The sequence below is a fragment of the Bos mutus genome, chromosome 2 (assembly GCF_027580195.1).
Source record: "Bos mutus isolate GX-2022 chromosome 2, NWIPB_WYAK_1.1, whole genome shotgun sequence".
Lineage (NCBI taxonomy): Eukaryota > Metazoa > Chordata > Mammalia > Artiodactyla > Bovidae > Bos > Bos mutus.
The window spans coordinates 15,627,036-15,646,366 of NC_091618.1; the positions used below are offsets into that span (position 1 = coordinate 15,627,036).

The 19,331-nt window shown below is 44.7% G+C and overlaps 1 protein-coding gene across 2 annotated transcripts in view; it reads right to left on the bottom strand.

The window, feature by feature from the left end:
• Positions 1-13,180: 13,180 nt before the first annotated feature.
• EIF4E2 (eukaryotic translation initiation factor 4E family member 2) overlaps positions 13,181-19,331 on the bottom strand; it is a 31,018-nt gene continuing 24,867 nt past the window's right edge. For both annotated transcript variants that reach the window (XM_070385124.1, XM_070385118.1), the window contains one exon: positions 13,181-15,758. In XM_070385124.1, the coding sequence (XP_070241225.1) occupies positions 15,719-15,758 (40 nt within the window). In that variant the 3' untranslated portion in view covers positions 13,181-15,718. The remainder of the gene's footprint in view (positions 15,759-19,331) is intronic.

Genomic DNA, 19,331 nt, shown 5'->3' on the forward strand with positions numbered 1-19,331 from the left:
GCTCCATATGCATCTTAAAGCCAGGTAACTTGGCCTCAGTGAGCATACAGCCTGAAATGGCTAGGGAAAATAAATCTGCACACTGGGTGACCGAGGAATAAACCCAAAGAATTCTCATTCATTCCTCCGGGGGTGGATAAGTAGGGCAGTTTTGAAGACAGGAAAGTCACTGGCTGGACTGGATCCTTTCTTTACTCAAGAATATATCTTTATTTATTTAAAATTCAATGAGTTGTACTTCTCTGGTGGTGCAGTGGATAAGAGTCGGCCTGCCAATACAGGGGACTCAGGTTTACTCCCTGGTCCAGGAAGATTCCGTGTACCGTGGGTCAACTAAGCCCATGCACCACAACTGCTGAGGCTGTGTGCTGCAACTACCAAAGCCCACATGCTCTAGAGCCAATACTCTGCAACAAGAGAAGCCACAGCAATGAGAATCCTGCCCACCGCAAGGAAGAATAGCCCAGGCTTGCTGCAGCTAGAGAAAAGCTTGAGCCGCAGTGAAGCCCCAGCACAGCCAAAACTAAATAAGTAATTTTTTAAATGCATTGAGTCCGTCAACAGAGGAATGGATAAAGAAGATGTGATACATATATACCATGAAATATTACTCAGTTGTAAAAAAAAGAACAAGACAGTGCCATTTGCAGCAAGATAGATGAGTGTGGAGATTGTCATATTGAGTGAAGTAAGTCTGCTGCTGCTGCTAACTCACTTCAGTGGTGTCTGACCCTGTGTGACCCCATAGACAGCAGCCCACCAGGTTCCTCTGTCCCTGGGATTCTCCAGGCAAGAATACTGGAGTGGGTTGCCAACTCCTTCTCCAGAAGTAAGTCAGAGAAGGACAAATATCACTTCTATGTGGAATCTTTTTTCAAAAAAACAAATGAACTTATTTACAAAATAGAAATAGAGTCACAAATGTAGAAATCAGTCTTAGAGTCAACAGGGAGGGAAGGCAGGGAGGGATAAATAGGGAAACTGAGACTGACATATACACATTACTACATAGAGAATAGGTAACTAGTAAGGACCTACTCTATTAACTCTAGTCAATATCCTGTAATGACCTATATGAGAAGAACATCTTTAAAAAAGTGGATATATGTATTATGTTTAACTGACTCACTTTGCTGGACATCTGAAACTAACACAACATTGTAAATCAAATATACTCCAATAAAAACCTTAAATCTAAACAAAAACAAAAAGCACTTCTTCCAGGTTATATTTCTTAATGATCTGTGTCTAAATTTCAAAGGAAATTAATTTCTTTACATTTTCAAATAGTCTGAAGTATTTCAAAGACCCTCTTCTTAGAAAGCAATTTCTTTTGAAAAATCCTTTTAGACAGTTCAGTTCAGTTCAGTCGCTCAGTCGTATCCGACTCTTTGCCACACCATGAACTGCAGCACGCCAGGCCTCCCTGTCCATTGCCAACTCCTGGAGCATACTCAAAGTCATGTCTGTTGAGTCAGTGATGCCATCCAACCATCTCATCCTCTGTCATCCCCTTCTCCTCCCACCTTCAATCTTTCCCAGCATCAGGGTCTTTTCCAATGAGTCAGTTCTTCAAAACAGGTGGCCAAAAATTGGAACTTCAGCTTCAGCATCAGTCCTTCCAATGAATATTCAGGACTTATTGCCTTTAGAATGGACTGGTTAGATCTCCTTGCAGTCCAAGGGACTCTCAAGAGTCTTCTCCAACATCACAGTTCAAAAGCATCAATTCTTCAGCGTTCACAGTTGAGTAGACTTGGTGCGCATAGTTGGATCTGGGCCAATCATCTTGTGACTCACCGTCGTGTGTGCCCAATCCAGAGCCCATTCACAGTTCAGAAAGCTCTGCATCGTTTACAAGCTGATTTTCCACACCAGAACTTTCCCACAGGTTCTCGCATAGCATTTCCCTGCTCACTTGCCATCCTAGAGAAAACAGGGACGCAATATACTGGGGAGTCAAAAACTGAAGGAAAACTGAACACAGGGAGCCAAAAGCTGAAGGAAGATGCTAGAAACACTTTACAGTTTAGAAAGATGATTCTAACTCAGGGCAAAATGAGGACAGGGAAACCACTTATGAGGCCACTGTAGGTTCCCAGGAAGGAACCAGTGAAGACCATGACCATGGAGCTGAAGGTAGGGGTGCTGGTGGGGCAGGTGGTCATACTATTTCCCTTGTCCCTACAGATGGGGTCTGGAACCTCCACCCCCGGGGTCTGCCTGAAGGTTTTTGGGTTTTTTTCCACTTGTTTGATAATATTTACTGGGTATCTTGGATTCCTTGCTGGCTCAGATGATAAAGAACCTTCTTGCAAGACAGGAGACCCAGCTTCAGTCCCTGGGTTGGGAAGATCCCCTGGAGAAGGGAAGGGCAACTCACTGCAATATTCTTGCCTGGGAAATCCCATGGACAGAGCAGCCTGTCAGGCTACGGTCCATGGGGTCGCAAAGAGTCAGACACAACTGAGAAAATATGCACACATGCACACACTGGTATCTACTATATACAGACACAGTCATAGGCACCTGGGCTGCTAACTCCTGGTGGTAAAAACAATTAAAGCTCCCAATCAGCCAACACTTACTCTCTGTTGCACACGGCACTAGGAACTTTCCATATACGGCCTCACTTGATTTCCCCCAAATCCTGAGGAGTCTTATTTAGTCTTCCCAGTAACCTGGGAAATACCCTCACTCTAACCAGAATCAGGATCCTTGGAGATGGAGTCTGGAGATCTCTATTTTAGAAATTAGATGTTCTGGGGTATCCCATGTTTGTAGTATACCAAGAAGATGGATCTTGTGACCCTAACTTTAAAGATGAGGGTCTGTGCAGGGCAGAATTTGCTCAGGCCATCTCTAGCCTTGTGGGTCTCCTCACTGGAACTGCCCCTCAGAGGGAAGAAGGCAGGTGAGTCATGAGCCCAGGAGGAGGGACAGTGTGGGGACCCTCTTCACTAATGTTCCAGGTGAGTCTGCTGTGGACTTCACCCCAGGGTTTCAGGAGACAACGAGATCTTACAAACTTTGCGTTACCAATACTCTCTTCTATACAAGACAAACTTGAATATGGGTTTAAAAGTGAAAAAGTCATTCAATCGTATCCGACTCTTTGCAACCCCATGGACTATTCGGTCCATGGAATTCTCCTAGCCAGAATACTGGAGTGGGTAGCCTTTCCCTTCTCCAGGGGATCTTCCCCACCCAGGGATCAAATCCAGGTCTCCCAAATTGCAGGAATATTCTTTACCAGCTGAGCCATAGTAAGTTCAGTTCAGTTCCATTCAGTTGCTCAGTAGTGTCCAACTCTTTGCGACCCCATGGACTATAGCAAGCCAGGATTCCCTATCCATCACCAACTCCCAGAGTTTATGCAAACTCATGTCCATTGAGTCCATGATGCCATCCAACCATCTCATCCTCTGTTGTCCCCTTCTCCTCCCTTCTTCAATCTTTCCCAGCATCAGGGTCTTTTCCAGTGAGTCAGTTCTTTGGATAAGGTAGCCAAAATATTGGAGTTTCAGATTCAACATCAGTCCTTCCAATGAATATTCAGGACTGATTTTCTTTATCATGGATTGGTTGGATCTCCTTGCAGTCCAAGGGACTCTCAAGAGTCTTCTCCAACACCACCGTTCAAAAGCATCAATTCTTCTGTGCTCAGCTTTCTTTATCGTTCAACTCTCACATCCATACATGACTACTGGAAAAACCATAGCTTTGACTAGATGGACCTTTGTTGGCAAAGCAATGTCTCTGCTTTTGAATATGCTGTCTAGGTTGGTCATAACTTTTCTTCCAAGGAGCAAGCGTCTTTTAATTTCATGGCTGCAATCACCATCTGCAGTGATTTTGGAGCCCCAAAAAATAAAGTCTGTCACTGTTTCCACTGTTTCCCCATCTATTTCCCATGAAGTGATGGGACCAGATGCCATGATCTTAGTTTTCTGAATGTTGAGTTTTAAGCCAACTTTTTTACTCTCCTCTTCCACTTTCATCAAGAGGTTCTTTAGTTCTTCTTTGCTTTCTGCTCTAAGGGTGGTGTCATCTGCATATCTAAGGTTATTGATATTTCTTCCGGCAATCTGGATTCCAGCTTGTGCTTCACCAAGCCCAGCGTTACTCCATGTAAGTTAAGTAAGCAGGGTGACAATATACAGCCTTGACGTACTCCTTTTCCTATTTGGAACCAGTCTGTTGTTCCATGTCCAGTTCTAACTATTGCTTCCTGACCTGCATACAGATTTCTCAAAAGGCAGGTCAGGTGGTCTGGTATTCCCTTCTCTTTGAGAATTATCCACAATTTTTTGTGATCCATACAGTCAAGTCAATCCCCGCCTGGCAGGCAATTTTAAAACTGCAAGTGCCACCCAGTGGCGGCAATGAAGAATTACCATGTCCCTACACAGCTACAAGAAATTTGCTAGGAGAGTAGAGCTTTAACCAAAAAAGAAAGAAAAAAAGATAATTATGTGAGGTGATGGATGTGTTAATTAACTAGATGGGGAATGTTTTCACAATGTATACATATATCAAATCTTATATATGTCAGTGAAGTCGCTCAGTCGTGTCCGACTCTTGCGACCCCATGGACTGTAACCTACCACTTATATATGTCAACTATACTTCAATAAGGCTAAAATTCAAAAAGATTAGCTGGTTAATGTGAAAAATCATGGACTTTCAAAACTGAAAGAGGCTTTAAAGAACACCTAATAAAGAGTGTTGGAATTTTTATGGGAAGCAGTTATTAGTAGTTTATTTGCAGATCACTTTGATCTTTTAAGACTTGTTTTTAAGCTCTTTCAAGGTTGGTCTAGCCTTTCCTCTTTGGCCAATTCAACCCACTTTTAAGGAGTGGTATGTCTGGACTCTCTACCCAACACCGTATGCATTCAGTGAAATCTCTTCACGTTGGCTGATGGGAATAAAATGCAGTTCCTGATATTTCTGAGTTTGGGGAACTGTTCGGCTCTGCAGGAATCGTTCCTTCCCTGGAAGTGTTTTCATCTCCCTCATGGCATGTCCCCCCACGTGTGTACAATTCATGTTTAGCCAAAGACTCGGGGGACCCCATGCAGAGCTCCTCATCTGCTTTCCCTCTGCCTGCTTGCTCTGTCCTGTCAGTTCTGGTTGTCTTGACCTCTGCAGATTTCCATCTCTGAGTCTTTAACTCAGTGAGATTCCTGGGCTCTGTGTGGGTTTCCCTTCTTTGTGCCAGTTTGGATTTTACCTTCCAGGCATAAAAAGAGAATAAGAAAAGAAAAGAAAGTGTTAGTCGCTCGATCGAGTCTGACTCTTTGCAACCCCATGGACTGTAGCCTGCCAGGCTCCTCTGTCATGGAATTCTCCAGGCAAGAACACTGGAGTGGGTTGCTATTTCCTTCTCCAGGGGATCTTCCTGACCCAGGTAACTAACCCGTGTCTCCTGCATTGCAGGCAGACTCTTTACCATCTGAGCCACCGTAGAACTCACCTCATTTCCTCCCTCTTCTCCTGTGATGCCTGCTTTCCAAGGCCTTTTGAGCATTTCATCTAGTCATCCAGCTGTTTCTGACAGGGTGCATGTGTGGACTGTCTGATGCTCTCAGGGCAGGAAGCAGAATATTCCAATCTTCACTGGAGCCGGCAGCCCCATCCTCTAATTGTTTCAACATTTTAAGGTAAAATGGCTTCAAAGTTACAGAAAAGCTGCAGGATCAGGACAAAGAACTTCTGTACCTCCTCTGTCTTGAGGAACTATGGGAAATAGGAAGCTGGAGATGAAAATGATAGATTTAGCTGGAAAAGTCCAAAGAATCAACCACCCTCTACAGACACACACACACACAGACACACCCTACAAACTCAAGAAACTTTAGAACTAATAAACTGATTTTCAGCAAAAGGTGATTATAAAAGAGAAATTTACAAAAGCAATACTTCTTCCCTCCACTATATCATTAGTTTAAAATATAATGAAAAAAATTCACAGTAAGATATAAAGTATGAATTACACGAATGACTTTAACAAATATGAATAGAACCTAGATTTAAAAGTAAACAAAAATAAAACTAAACAATAGCACTTTGCAGAGAAACATAACAGACTTGATTAGAGAAGAATATATACTATGGCCTTGAAAATAATATATAATGTTATTAAAATATTCAGATTTTAATTCCATTAATTCTTTTTAATTAAAAATAAATTCTAATACATGTATGAAAATAGTCAAGAAAATTTTTAAAAATAATGTGATAGCAGACTTTCTTACAGTTACTAAAATGTATTTTTAAACTATGGTTATTAAAACTATGTGTATAGGCATATAAATAGCCATTTAGTGACAAAAAACCTTGGATAGTTTTATTTGTGTTTTTGCACATTGTAAATGCAGTATCACGGCTAAGAAAAAAGAAATCGTTTCTAAAGGTAAAAGAAAAAAAAGAGAAACAATCATTCATATCCAAGGAACTTAACCGAAAATCCATAAGTGGACCCATGAACAGTGTGCTTTGAACTGTGGTGCTGGAGAAGACACTTGAGAGTCCCTTAGACTTCAAGGAGATCAAACCAGTCCATCCTAAAGGAAATCAGTCCTGAATATTCATTGGAAGGACTGATGCTGAAGCTGAAGCTCCAATACTTTGGCCACCTGATGCTAAGAGCTGACTTATCAGAAAAGACCTGATACTGGGAAAGATTGAAGGCAGGAGGAGAAGGGGACGACAGAGGATGAGATGGTTGGATGGCATCACCGACTCAATGGACATGAGTTTGAGTAAACTCTGGGAGTCGGTGATGGACAGGGAGGCCTGGTGTGCTGCAGTCCATGGGGTCGAAAAGAGTCGAACATGACTGAGCCACTGAACTGAACCAAACTGAGTAAAGGTTTCACATACCTTGGTAGTAAAAATGTTTTTCTGAGTGAGATAATGGATTTTTCTAGATCACATCATCCCTTTTTGTACTTCCTGTAACAGAGCAGTTTTAGGGTTACAAGAAAATTTGAGCAAAAGTTATAGAGAATTGCCAGATCCTCTCTACCACCCTCCCCAACTCCCCGTATTTTTCACATCTTGGTTAGTGTAGTGTATTTGTCACAACTGACAAGCCAGTATTGGTGCATTATTATTAAACTAAAGCCCATACTTTGCATTAGGGTTCACTCTTGGTGTGGCACATCCTATGGATTTTTACAGTTGTATAATAATGTTACCCACTCTTAAACAGTAGCATACAGAATAGCAGTTTCACTGCCCTAAAAATCCTGTGTCCCCCTCATTATTCTGCCTTCCCCCTGCAACTATTATTATTATTATTTTGCTGTCTCCGTAATTTTATCTTTTCCAGCATGTCATGGAAACACATGGTATGTAGGCTCTTCAGACTGGCTTCTTTCATTTAGTACTATGCATTTAAGTTTCCTTCCTGTCTTTTCATAGCTTGATAGTTCATTTCTTTTTATGTTACTTAAAAACATCCCTCTGTATAGTGGAGCAGTTTGTTTATCTATTGAGCACTTATTAAAATAAGTAAAAAAACACCCTTTCTTAGAAAGGGGTATAAAGCACATTCAAGGGAAAATGAGACTGTGTGGCAGAGACACCATATGATGGTGCTGTGGGCTGGGCACAGCCAGGCATTCCAGGGGGCAGGCATCAGCTTGCCTGGGCTGGAGAGGGGACTGCAGAAGGAAGGGCAACGGAGGAGGTGATTCGCTGGAGCCCTGGGCTTCTGGGTCCTGGGAGAGAGGGCGGAGGCATGACAGGTGCCGGAGCAGTTAGATCTTATGTTGCTTCATGTTGACCTGTGTCTTGAGGAATTTCCTGCCCAGCTTATGGTGGGTTTCAAACCACTCATCCTACCCCTTCCTAGCAGCTGCATCCTGGAAAAGCTCACCACTGAGCTGTCAATTTATAAATATGCTATAAGAATTTCCCAGGAGGCCAGAGGCTCAAAGCCTGGACATTTAGCACGTTTGTGGCCAAACTGGCAGGCTGCTGGTTGTCACTGGTGCTGGGGTGTAATTCACCAGCTAACAACAGTCAGAAAGCCTGACACCATTGCATCTCTAGAAGCAGGGTGGCTATAGGAGTTGGCAGAGAAGTTGCTCCCTGAGTTCTAAGACTGTCAAATAGGTCCCAGGGATGACTGTGTCCTTAAAGGCCATCTGGTCTACCCTGGAATGGGCCATTGGAATCCTTCCGGTAAATCCCCCAAATACGTGACCTTCCGGCCTCTGCTCATTTACCTGCACTGCCTGCACCAGTCACTCCATCTATAGACAGCTCAAATTATCAGGAAGCTTTTCTGAAATTGAAAGCCTGTCTCTATCTACCCAGAGGTCCTGGTTCCATGGCACTGGGCCATTTTTCCATAGTTAATGAGCCATTTGAAGCCATTCACCTGTCACTGTTCCTTTCTCCAGACTAGAGGACTTCTGTGGCCACCTGCCTTCCCCCATCAGAGCCACCATCTGCATTAACCCTGCATGTAGTTAGCTAGAGTCTCTCTTCTTCCAGAGAACTGAATTAGGTTTCTCTTTCTCCAGTTATCTGGGGAGGCCTTACAAATAGCTGTGAAAAGAAGAGAAGCAAAAAGCAAAGGAGAAAAGGAAAGATATAAGCATCTGAATGCAGAGTTCCAAAGAATAGCAAGAAGAGATAAGAAAGCCTTCTTCAGTGATCAATGCAAAGAAATAGAGGAAAACAACAGAATGGGAAAGACTAGGGATCTCTTCAAGAAAATCAGAGATACCAAAGGAACATTTCATGCAAAGATGGGCTCGATAAAGGACAGAAATGGTATGGACCTAACAGAAGTAGAAGATATTAAGAAGAGGTGGCAAGAATACACAGAAGAACTGTACAAAAAAGATCTTCATGACCCAGATAATCACGATGGTGTGATCACTGACCTAGAGCCAGACATCCTGGAATGTGAAGTCAAGTGGGCCTTAGAAAGCATCACTACCAACAAAGCTAGTGGAGGTGATGGAATTCCAGTTGAGCTATTTGAAATCCTGGAAGATGATGCTGTGAAAGTGCTGCATTCAATATGTCAGCACATTTGGAAAAGTCAGCAGTGGCCACAGGACTGGAAAAGGTCAGTTTTCATTCCAATCCCAAAGAAAGGCAATGCCAAAGAATGCTCAAACTACCGCACAATTGCACTCATCTCACATGCTAGTAAAGTAATGTTCAAAATTCTCCGAGCCAGGCTTCAGCAATATGTGAACCGTGAACTTCCAGATGTTCAAGCTGGTTTTAGAAAAGGCAGAGGAACCAGAGATCAAATTGCCAACATCCACTGGATCATGGAAAAAGCAAGAGAGTTCCAGAAAAGCATCTATTTCTGCTTTATTGACTATGCCAAAGCCTTTGTGTGGATCACAATAAACTGTGGAAAATTCTGAAAGAGATGGGAATACCAGACCACCTGATCTGCCTCTTGAGAAATCTGTATGCAGGTCAGGAAGCAACAGTTAGAACTGGACATGGAACAACAGACTGGTTCCAAATAGGAAAAGGAGTACGTCAAGGCTGTATATTGTCACCCTGCTTATTTAACTTATATGCAGAGTACATCATGAGAAACGCTGGACTGGAAGAAACACAAGCTGGAATCAAGATTGCCAGGAGAAATATCAATAACCTCAGATATGCAGATGACACCACCCTTATGGCAGAAAGTGAAGAGGAACTAAAAAGCCTCTTGATGAAAGTGAAAGCGGAGAGTGAAAAAGTTGGGTTAAAGCTCAACATTCAGAAAACGAAGATCATGGCATCTGGTCCCATCACTTCATGGGAAATAGATGGGGAAACAGTGGAAACAGTGTTGAACTTTATTTTTCTGGGCTCCAAAATCACTACAGATGGTGACTGAAGCCATGAAATTAAAAGACACTTACTCCTTGGAAGGAAAGTTATGACCAACCTAGATAGCATATTAAAAAGCAGAGACATTACTTTGCCAACAAAGGTCCATTTAGTCAAGGCTATGGTTTTTCCCGTGGTCATGTGTGGATGTGAGAGTTGGACTGTTGAAGAAGGCTGAGCGCCAAAGAATTGATGCTTTTGAACTGTGGTGTTGGAGAAGACTCTTGAGAGTCCCTTGGACTGCAAGGAGATCCAACCAGTCCATTCTGAAGGAGATCAGCCCTGGGATTTCTTTGGAAGGCCTGATGCTAAAGCTGAAACTCCAGTACTTTGGCCACCTCATGAGAAGAGTTCACTCATTAGAAAAGACTCTGATGCTGGGAGGGATTGGGGGCAGAAGGAAAAGGGGATGACAGAGGATGAGATGGCTGGATAGCATCACTGACTTGATGGACGTGAGTCTGAGTCAACTCCAGGAGTTGATAGACAGGGAGGCCTGGCGTGCTGCGATTCATGGGGTTGCAGAGTCGGATACGACTGAGCGACTGATCTGATCTGATCTTCTCCAGTTATCAACACACCTCCTATCTCCTGCCTGGCTTAGTGCTGAGCATTCATATTTCTGGGCTCTTGTCTGCTCCCATGCTGCTGGGCCCACCCTTTCCATGCTGGGTAGACAGTTCAATTTTCCTCTGACAATACGATCTCACACCAATTGGCCCTTATTCCTTTTATGCTCTGATCATCAATTAAATGATCCTTTCTGTTGCCTGTGATCATTTTGGTGGGCCTGTGCTCATTTGGGACTTACATCTTATCAATGGTTGTTCTAGAGGTCCAGTCTTGCTATGGTGCCCTTTTCCTGCCTTTCCCCCTGGTATGGTTTACCTGTGACCATCTTACCAAGCCTTAACTTAGGAGAAGACAGTCTTACCATTGGCCCATCAGCCGGTGGGGTGCCCCCTTCCTTTTGGCCTCCAGCCCCCTGCCTTGTATGGCTCACCCAGAGCCCCCGCAGGGCTGGTGGGGGGAATCTGTGAGGCTCCTTGATGGGAAGGGCTCTGCCTCCCACTCCTGGGGCTCCCACCTTGTCCTTTCTGCTGGCCCTTTAAGAGTCACACCCGCTCTCTGGGGCCCCTTTCTTCACCCTCTGCTCCTTTGGATCTTACTGTTCCTCCCCTCCCACTGTGGTTAGGGTGGGGGGTGGTTCTGTTCAGCTTTATAAGCATTTTTAAAAATCTGAGCTCATGGAACTATTTCGCTCGTGTCAGGTGGGGCTCATGTTGACTTACTGTCAGGCTGGAAACCTACAGGAATTGCGGGCTGAGTGCTGACTTAGGACAGGCATTGGGGAAGGTGGAGGCTGGTGGGTGGAAAACAGGCATTCCCCCTGGTGCTGGCACTGATGGAGCTGCTGGAACCTGCTCTGGGAAGCAGAAACCCAGGCGCCACCATAGAGTAAGATCTGGGCATTCAAATTGAGCATCGCCCCTCGAGAAACTTCTTAGGTTTTCTATATTGAAATAATTTTAGATTTATGCAAGAGTTGCAGAAATAGTACTGAAAGTTCCCATATACACTTCACCTGGTTTCACCTAGTATTAGCATCTTATGTAACCATGGTACACTGTTCAGAACTAAGAAGTGAGCATTAGTACACTGCTTTTTTGGGGGGCGGGCATGCATGTGGCATGTGGTATTTTAATTCCCCTACCAGGGATCAAACCTGTGCCTCCTACAGTGGAAGCACAGAGAGGTCTAACCACTGGATCCCCAGGGAATTCCCTGATATGCTGTGAGTGTGCTAAGTCACTTCAGTCGTGTCTAATTCTTTGCAACCCTATGGACTGTAGCCTGCCAGGCTCCTGTCCATGGGATTCTCCAGGCAAGAATGCTGGAGTGTATTGCCATGCCCTGGTCCAGGGGATCTTCCTGACCCAGGGATGGAACACCTCCTGCATCTCTCTTACATCGCCTGCATTGGCAGGTGGGTTCTTCACCACTAACGCCACCTGGAAAGCCCTCCCTGATACATTACTCCTTACAAAACTTCAGGCTGTTTTCAGATTTCCCCACGTTTTCCATTGGTGTCCTCTTTTTACTTGCCCAAGATTCCACATTAATCAGTCATGTCTCCTTCCCTTCTCTCAATCTGATAGTTTCTGGATCTTTCCTTTTCTTTCATGATGCTGACCCTTGGGAATAGCACTGGTCAAGTGTTTTGGTATTTTGTAGACTGTCTCTCAGTGTGGATTTATCTGATGTTTTCTCATGAGTAGACAGGTTATGAATTTGGGGGGAAAGACATCAGAGATGAAGTGTCCTCGACACTTATCAGCACACATGATGTCAACATGACCCAGGGGTGCCATGACCCTGGATCACTTGGCGAAGAGGGTCTCTGTCAGGTTTCTCCACTAACAGTTACTATTTTTTATTTTCCACACATTCCCTCATTAGAAGGGAGTCTTTTCTTCTCCTCCTTATTCTTTTGGCACCACCTTGCAGCTTGTGGGATCTTAGTTCCCTGAGCAGAGACTTCTACTTTGGCAGCTGGCGGACCATTGGATTTCTGCAGCAAGGTGCACTTGAGTGCTGGAGGAGAAGGGATGAGCTCCAGCCTCATCTCAGTGGTAGCAATGTGTTCCTGAAGCTGAACAAGCTCAGGCCAGTTTCGTTCCACCCTCAGACACCAGCACCAGGTGAGCAGCATCCACCCCGAGGCACCTCCTTGGTTTTGTCTCCTTTAGGTCTTTTTAGTGGCTGAGTCAACAATTGGTTCATATTGTTAAAATAACTTGCCTGGTTTATGTTTCCACTTGGACATGACGAATAGACAGGAAATTTCTATTGAAATGCAGTCTCAAAACTACACTTTTAAATCTTTTGTAAGGCTCTGCATTAAGTTTCATTGTCCCTTGGTATTTCACATCAGCAATGGCCACTGGAATGCGCTACATGCCCACCTTTGGGCTAAATAAAACATTCCAGGCTAAGACCCAGGGTGGTTTCTTACTTCCAAATCTAAATCTTTGAATTCCAACACTCCTCATTCCAAATTCAGAATTAAAATTAACAACTATATTTTGGTATTAAAAATGTAAATTAAGTTTTGGCAATTAATATCAATTAGAGAACAGCTTTCTGATATTACATTCATGTAAATGATACTGGCAGTGTCCGGACTCTTCCACGTATTTTGTTCTGGAATGTACTTAAAACAAAGACTCACGTGCTGAAGGGCAGAAGCAGCAAGCAAAACACTACTAGTATCCCCATTTTCCATTGTATTAAAGAGTCCACAACCAGGTCCTTGCTGATATTTTCCATTTATTACCGCAGTAGACAATTGCTCTGAAAGTGCAACACTAAATCACTCTTGTCACAGCCTCTGCTCCTCCACTGGCAAATACTTGGAAATTCATTCTTGGAGCATCGTGGACCACAAGCGTCTCTCTGGGTGGAAAACTGTCACTGCCAATGTCACAGGGCAAACACACACACACATGAACAGGAGGGTAAGAGGAAAAGAGCACTGGTGAGGCGTGGGGCCAGTGTCTGGGGGTCCTGGGAACAGCCCACCTGGGCACACTGGACACCCCACCTCCAGCAGCCACCCAACACGTCTGCTAGGTTGGCAAATGCCTGGTGCACCTTTTTTTCCCTTTTTCTCTGGAAATGGTGATACCATAACTGCAACTGTGTCCTGTCTCAGCGTCACAGAGGTCCATGGAGTCATTAGGAATTGAAAAGACCTCGTAAGCTAGTGTGGAAAACAGGTGGTTTGGAGAACTGACTCTTTGATCTCTGATTTAAAGCTGTTAGGCAGAAGATCTGGAGAGTTCTAGGGAAAGACACTGCTTAGCAGAAATAACTCTTGTTCTAGCCAGCATATTTTTGATGGGGAAAAAATAACTTTCAAATACTGCAAAGACAAAGAGGAATGTGGGGGGCGGGGAGTGACATCAGCAGCTCTAGAAAACACAAGAGACTAAGAAATTAAAACGAGACCCCCCCCCCCGCCCCCAAAAAAACAAAAACACAAGTATGGACAACTAAGCACTCGATCTGACAAAACCTTCACTTGTGAACATGTAACAAACATATGCACCCACACACACATGCTAACAGTCAGTCAGGTAGATGCCCAGAGGGCAAATCCAAACGTCCGCTCTCTTTGGGATTTTCAGGGCAAATCTGAGTTTAGGCATAAGTGAAGACCTCCCTGGTGTCTAAACTCAGGAGGCAGCGTTTGTTCCCTGCTTGGGCCAACGTTGCTCCTGTATTTGTCTGAGCCCTTCACAACTGTCTGGGCACTAGAGTTCACTCTTCATACTCCTGGAGTTTAAATTGCTGCTAGACTTCTCTGATCTAATTTCACCTGCAATGGAAGCACCTCCCTTCTGGCCCCTATACGCCTCTGTTCTTTTAGGAATAAGCACCCCAAGACAGTGGTAATGAGAGTGTTCAGGAGCTGGAAAGTAGGAAGAGTTAATATAAATACCAGAAGGAAATGCCTGTTACTCTCCTATGACTTCTCTGAGACCAGGTGGCCAAGGACCCTGGCCTGCAAGGATAGGTTTTAGGGGAGGCCTTAATTTAAGGTACTGCAATCTGTGCTCACAAGAGCCAAGTAAGATGGCACTCCTCGGAGGCTGCTGAGGACTGGTCCTTGGCACTTGGTCCAACCCTAGGTGTTCTCTGACCTCTCTGACTTCAGTCCTTCTGGAGTCAGATCACCCGGCTTCTGTGGCGTGTGCCTAGTCATTTTTAGAGCCTGCCTGCAACACCCAACAAGGTTTGTGTTGGGCTTCCTGGATCAGCACACACCAGCTAACATATTTACCAGATGATGAGGACTGACAGCAGATTTCTCTACCACTGCAGACAGGCAGAGCTGTGCAAAGAAAGCCGTCCATCACGGTCACCTTTTCTGCAGATGTCCTAGTTTTGAGATCACAGAACTGACCATGTTAACACCTGGCAGCAGCCAACTTCTGCTTCCCTTCTTGCATGAGGGGAATGCAAGAACCCACAACAACAGGCTGGACACAACAGGTCCTGCCCATCTGGGAACCTGGGTCAGAAACTGCCCTCAGCTCCAAATCCTGCCCTTGGAACCCCTAATACAACCTCGCTCCTCATCAAACTGCAGTTTGGTGCAGTTTAATTTACAATCATACCTTCTAAGCCGCCTCAGTGAGACCTGTGTGGTCCACTGGTTACAATTCTAAGTGCAGCAGTGCCTAAAAGGAAAGAGTCCCACAGGAGGGAAGACTGGAGGGCATAAGGCAGGAGACTACAGAATCAGTAACACACGTTCCGAAAGGGTGGCCTTGGGGGACAAAGGTGTGAAATAAACAAAATGTCCCAATAATTTAGTGGCAGATCTAGAAGAGAGCATTTATAGCTATTCTGGGACTCTCCAACAAAATGCTTTTCCTGGATGCACAGACATTCGTAATACTGCTCACTCTCAGTCGACAGCTCTGGCTTGTACACATGGTCACGACACCCTTCGTACAGCAGAGGCGAGCACGACAGAGTGCCCGGGAGGCACCTGGACAGCGCACATCAAGACAAAAGGCTGAACTCCCCCCCAACAGAACCCCGTTAAAAAAAAAAGTCTGTCTATTACAAAGTCACGTGTTCCGTTTTTTTCCGCTTTATAAAGTCAGCGATGCTGGAGGGTGTCTAGCGGAATCCGTCCTCCAGGAATGAGTGCAAAAGGGGAGCACGCAGCTCGGGGACGTCCCTTCAGTGAGCAGATGGAGGGGCCAGCCGGAGACCTCCCATCCACTTCGGACAAACACACACATACAGGAAAGGATTATTGCCAGCTTGTGTACTCTCACAAGGTGATTTTTGTATTTCGAAAGCTTGAATTGTCCCTGAAAGAAAAAATGGGAGAAAAGAGAGCATTCAATACACAGTGTCGTCTCTAGGCAACACACACACACAGGGGGAAACCTGAGCTCGGCAGCTCTGGGGCCCACCTGACACCCTGGGACATTCCTTCCTTGCTCATCTAATGCCAGCATGGCCACCTGCCCCACAAGTCCCTTCAAATGCTTGGGCTCAACTGGTTGTAATAGCAAGAGGTCAGAAACAACCCACATGCATGTGAACAGGGGACTAAATATTAATGGGATACTGTGCAGCTTTTAAAAAGGGAGAAAGAAGCTCTCTACTGAGACTTCTGTAAAGAAGTCTTTCTCCTAGAGAGACCAATAGGGTAAGGTGCAGAATAGCACGTGCACGTGACACACGACTGTCTGTGTAAGCAGAGGTGGAGGAAATACGGTTTTTATTTGCCTCGAGTTAAGCCATACATACTAAAACGCTGTAAGGCTCCATGGGAACCAGTAACAGTGGCTACCTGGGGCGTGTGCTGGCAGAGGAAGGGGACTCTGGAAATTGGGCCGATGGAGAACGAGTGGAAGGGAAACCTCTTTTTTGGTTTTCTTACACACACATATGCACACAGAAAATGTTTTAAAACCTGAATCATTAATTTGTATTATATACTCAAAAAAAAACCAACCAACCAGAAATCCCTTGGTTCAAAACTGACAGCTGCTTACAAAAGGATATTCCAGGAGGTGAAATCTGGACACCCTTCACTTTAAAAACTTGGCATGTACATCCATGTGTGCATGTGTGTGCAAGTGTGCGTGTAACAGATCACAAGACATCTTCTTAGTTGCCTTCTAGGGGATGCAGACAGGTTTGGCTGCCCACTAGTAACCTCTCCTGTTTCAGCCTAGAAATCCAACACCTTAGCCATTTTAATCCCAAAATCTCAGGGCTAGAAGGGGCTTTAAAAGTCATTGCACCTACTGCTCTGGCCCCAGGCTTCAGACTTAAGTTTGTGTGAACTTGTGAGACATAATTTCTCATTAATCTGATTTTGGAATCATTTCTTCCATTTAATTTTAATGGCACATTCTAGAAGCTCTGGTTTTCATTGACCTGTCGGAGAATTGCTACAATTGTCTGGGTATCTGGCAACTGGACTGGAGAGAGTTAATACTGACGAAAACGTACGCTCAGCCCAGCCAAACAGCAGCGTCTTCCTGCCAATGGCTAACCAAGTCTCCCCCGTGATGGTGGCAGGCTGACAGTAACTTACAGCCCTCACTACACAGACAAGTTAACTGCAGATAAGAACACCGAGAGGGAAACCGGAGCTGGCATGGGTGAACTCTGGCTGGGAAGAAACTGATATTATCTCAAAAGCCCACTGGCAATTTTGTAACTGACACGCATGACCATGCAGCTCCATGATCAATGCTACTAGAGTTTGAATGATTCCCATCTAAGGAGTTGACTGAACACAAAGAGAACTTAGAGGAGTGATCATCTTTTTAAAGGGACGTCTAACAGGACAGACTCCCCTGAGGTGCCGCAAATAGCTAGCGAAGAAGGAGGCGTCTGATAGTAAGACAGAAAAGCAGGAGTCACTGAGGTGTGCCAGTTGAGTACCCCCAGGAACACTGTGCTGCAATACTGAGGGCTGTATGATGGGAACACCTCTAAAAACAAAGACGTGGTTGGGAGGGAAGGATTTGTTTGGCTTCCTTCTTCCCCTTTGATGCCATCTCGATCCCCATGGGCCACCTGGTGGCTCAGATGGTAAAGAATCCTCCTGCAATGCAGAAGACCCAGGTTTGATCCCTGGGTGGGGAAGAGCCCCACAGATCAACTGGATCACAAGTCAATCAACAGGGAGATCAGAAAGGCAGAGCTTCAGGAAGGCAGAGTCAGAGAATCTTCTGACTATGGGAGAAGGATCTGTCTTGAAGTGGGAGAAATGGCAGGCAAATATCTGGACTCAGTCCTTTCACAGCTGTTTAGTGATGTAAAGAAGAGCATTCTCAGGATTAATTGTTCCCATGAGCAGGGCATCTTATCTTCTGAGAGAACTCCTGTGCTGTGCTGGAGCTGGGCCAGAAACAAATTCTCTCGGGTGGCAGGTAAACTAAGAGCTCTACAACGCATTCCCATTCAGAAAGAGGTAATATTTAACTCTACTGTCATAGATCTCTTCACAGAAATCCTAAGAAGTCAGAAGCATTTTAAAGTTTATTTGCAAAACAGAAATGGGGAAGAACAGAGTAACGGAGCTAAGAGAATCCAGCTGTTTTTCCTCCAGAATCTGATATAAAAGAAAAACAGAGAGGAACGAGGGTGGGCAACAGGCTCCTGATGACAGGCTGAGGCAGGCCGGTGGCAGTGGGCCCCTCAGGTCCAGCCTTTGTTTTTTTTTAAAAAAAAAAAAAAAAAGTGGGCTGAGAACAGCCTGGTGCCAAATTTAGTCTGAGGAATGTGTTCACCTCAAAAGCAGCTGGGAACTAACCCTCAGCTGTCCCTCACCCCAGACTGCAGTGCACAGAGAGGCGAGAAGACAGGAAGGGAGAAGGTAGACAGGAAGTGGCAGAGGCCACAAGCAACTTGTTTTCCCCCCTAAAGATGGGTTTCTGTTCTTTTAAAAGCAAATTAAAATTTAGACAATTAAGACTGAGCACTGGAAAGTTAGACCCTACAAGCACCTTGTGATGGGCAGACTGGGAAGGTTTATTAGTTTTGTTTTTTCAGTGGTTTTCAATAATATATAAGACTGTTCAGAAGGAAATGATAACACTTTTTACATCATGGTCTCAGAGGAACATTCTCTGGCTATTCAGCTGCCAGCCCAGGCCAGCTCTGGCTTCCTCCTCGCTCCCTCCCTGCATAGTAAATCAAACGGCAAACCACTTAGGTTCACTCGGGTAAACTTCAATCTCTCATCTCTGCCAAGTGACCACATCAACTTCATTCCCCATCAGTAGAGACCACTGCTCTGCGCATGCCAGTCTAGACATACAGGGCCCAGAATCTCCGCCCCTATTTCCCGGCAGCTAACCGGGACTTCTGCTGAAGCTATGGTTAACAGTGCCATGCTTATTTGTAACGCTAATAGAGGTCACATGACACAGTCCTAAAATATCAGCAGCTACATGGAATGGCACAAAACAGCAGATAAATTGAGGAGAAGTATTTGTGGTTTAAGAATTATTTAACTAGCAGTTTACTCCTTTTACTTGGCTGGAGAAAAGGGAGGGAGGACGAGAAGGCTAAAGTCCTAGGGGGCCTCTGAAACGGCAGCTGGTATGTACTCCTTCTTGGAACACCCAGTTAAACACTTTCAAGGTAAAATCAAAAAACATGAAATAAAAAAATCCTTCTCAAGTCTGTTGTGACAGGGAAGTGAGCTGGGTTTTTTGTTTAGACTCGAACACTCCTCTCATTCTCCCAAGTCTGTGCTTCAAGGAGAATACTTAACCCATTGAAGGAATGCACCCTTCAAGCCTGCCCCATAAAAATGACATGGGGTGGGGTGGGACAACAAAAAGAACAAAGAGCCTACAAAATAGCAATTATGCAAATTTCAAAAAAATTCAAAGGTATTTTTCCTGGGGAAT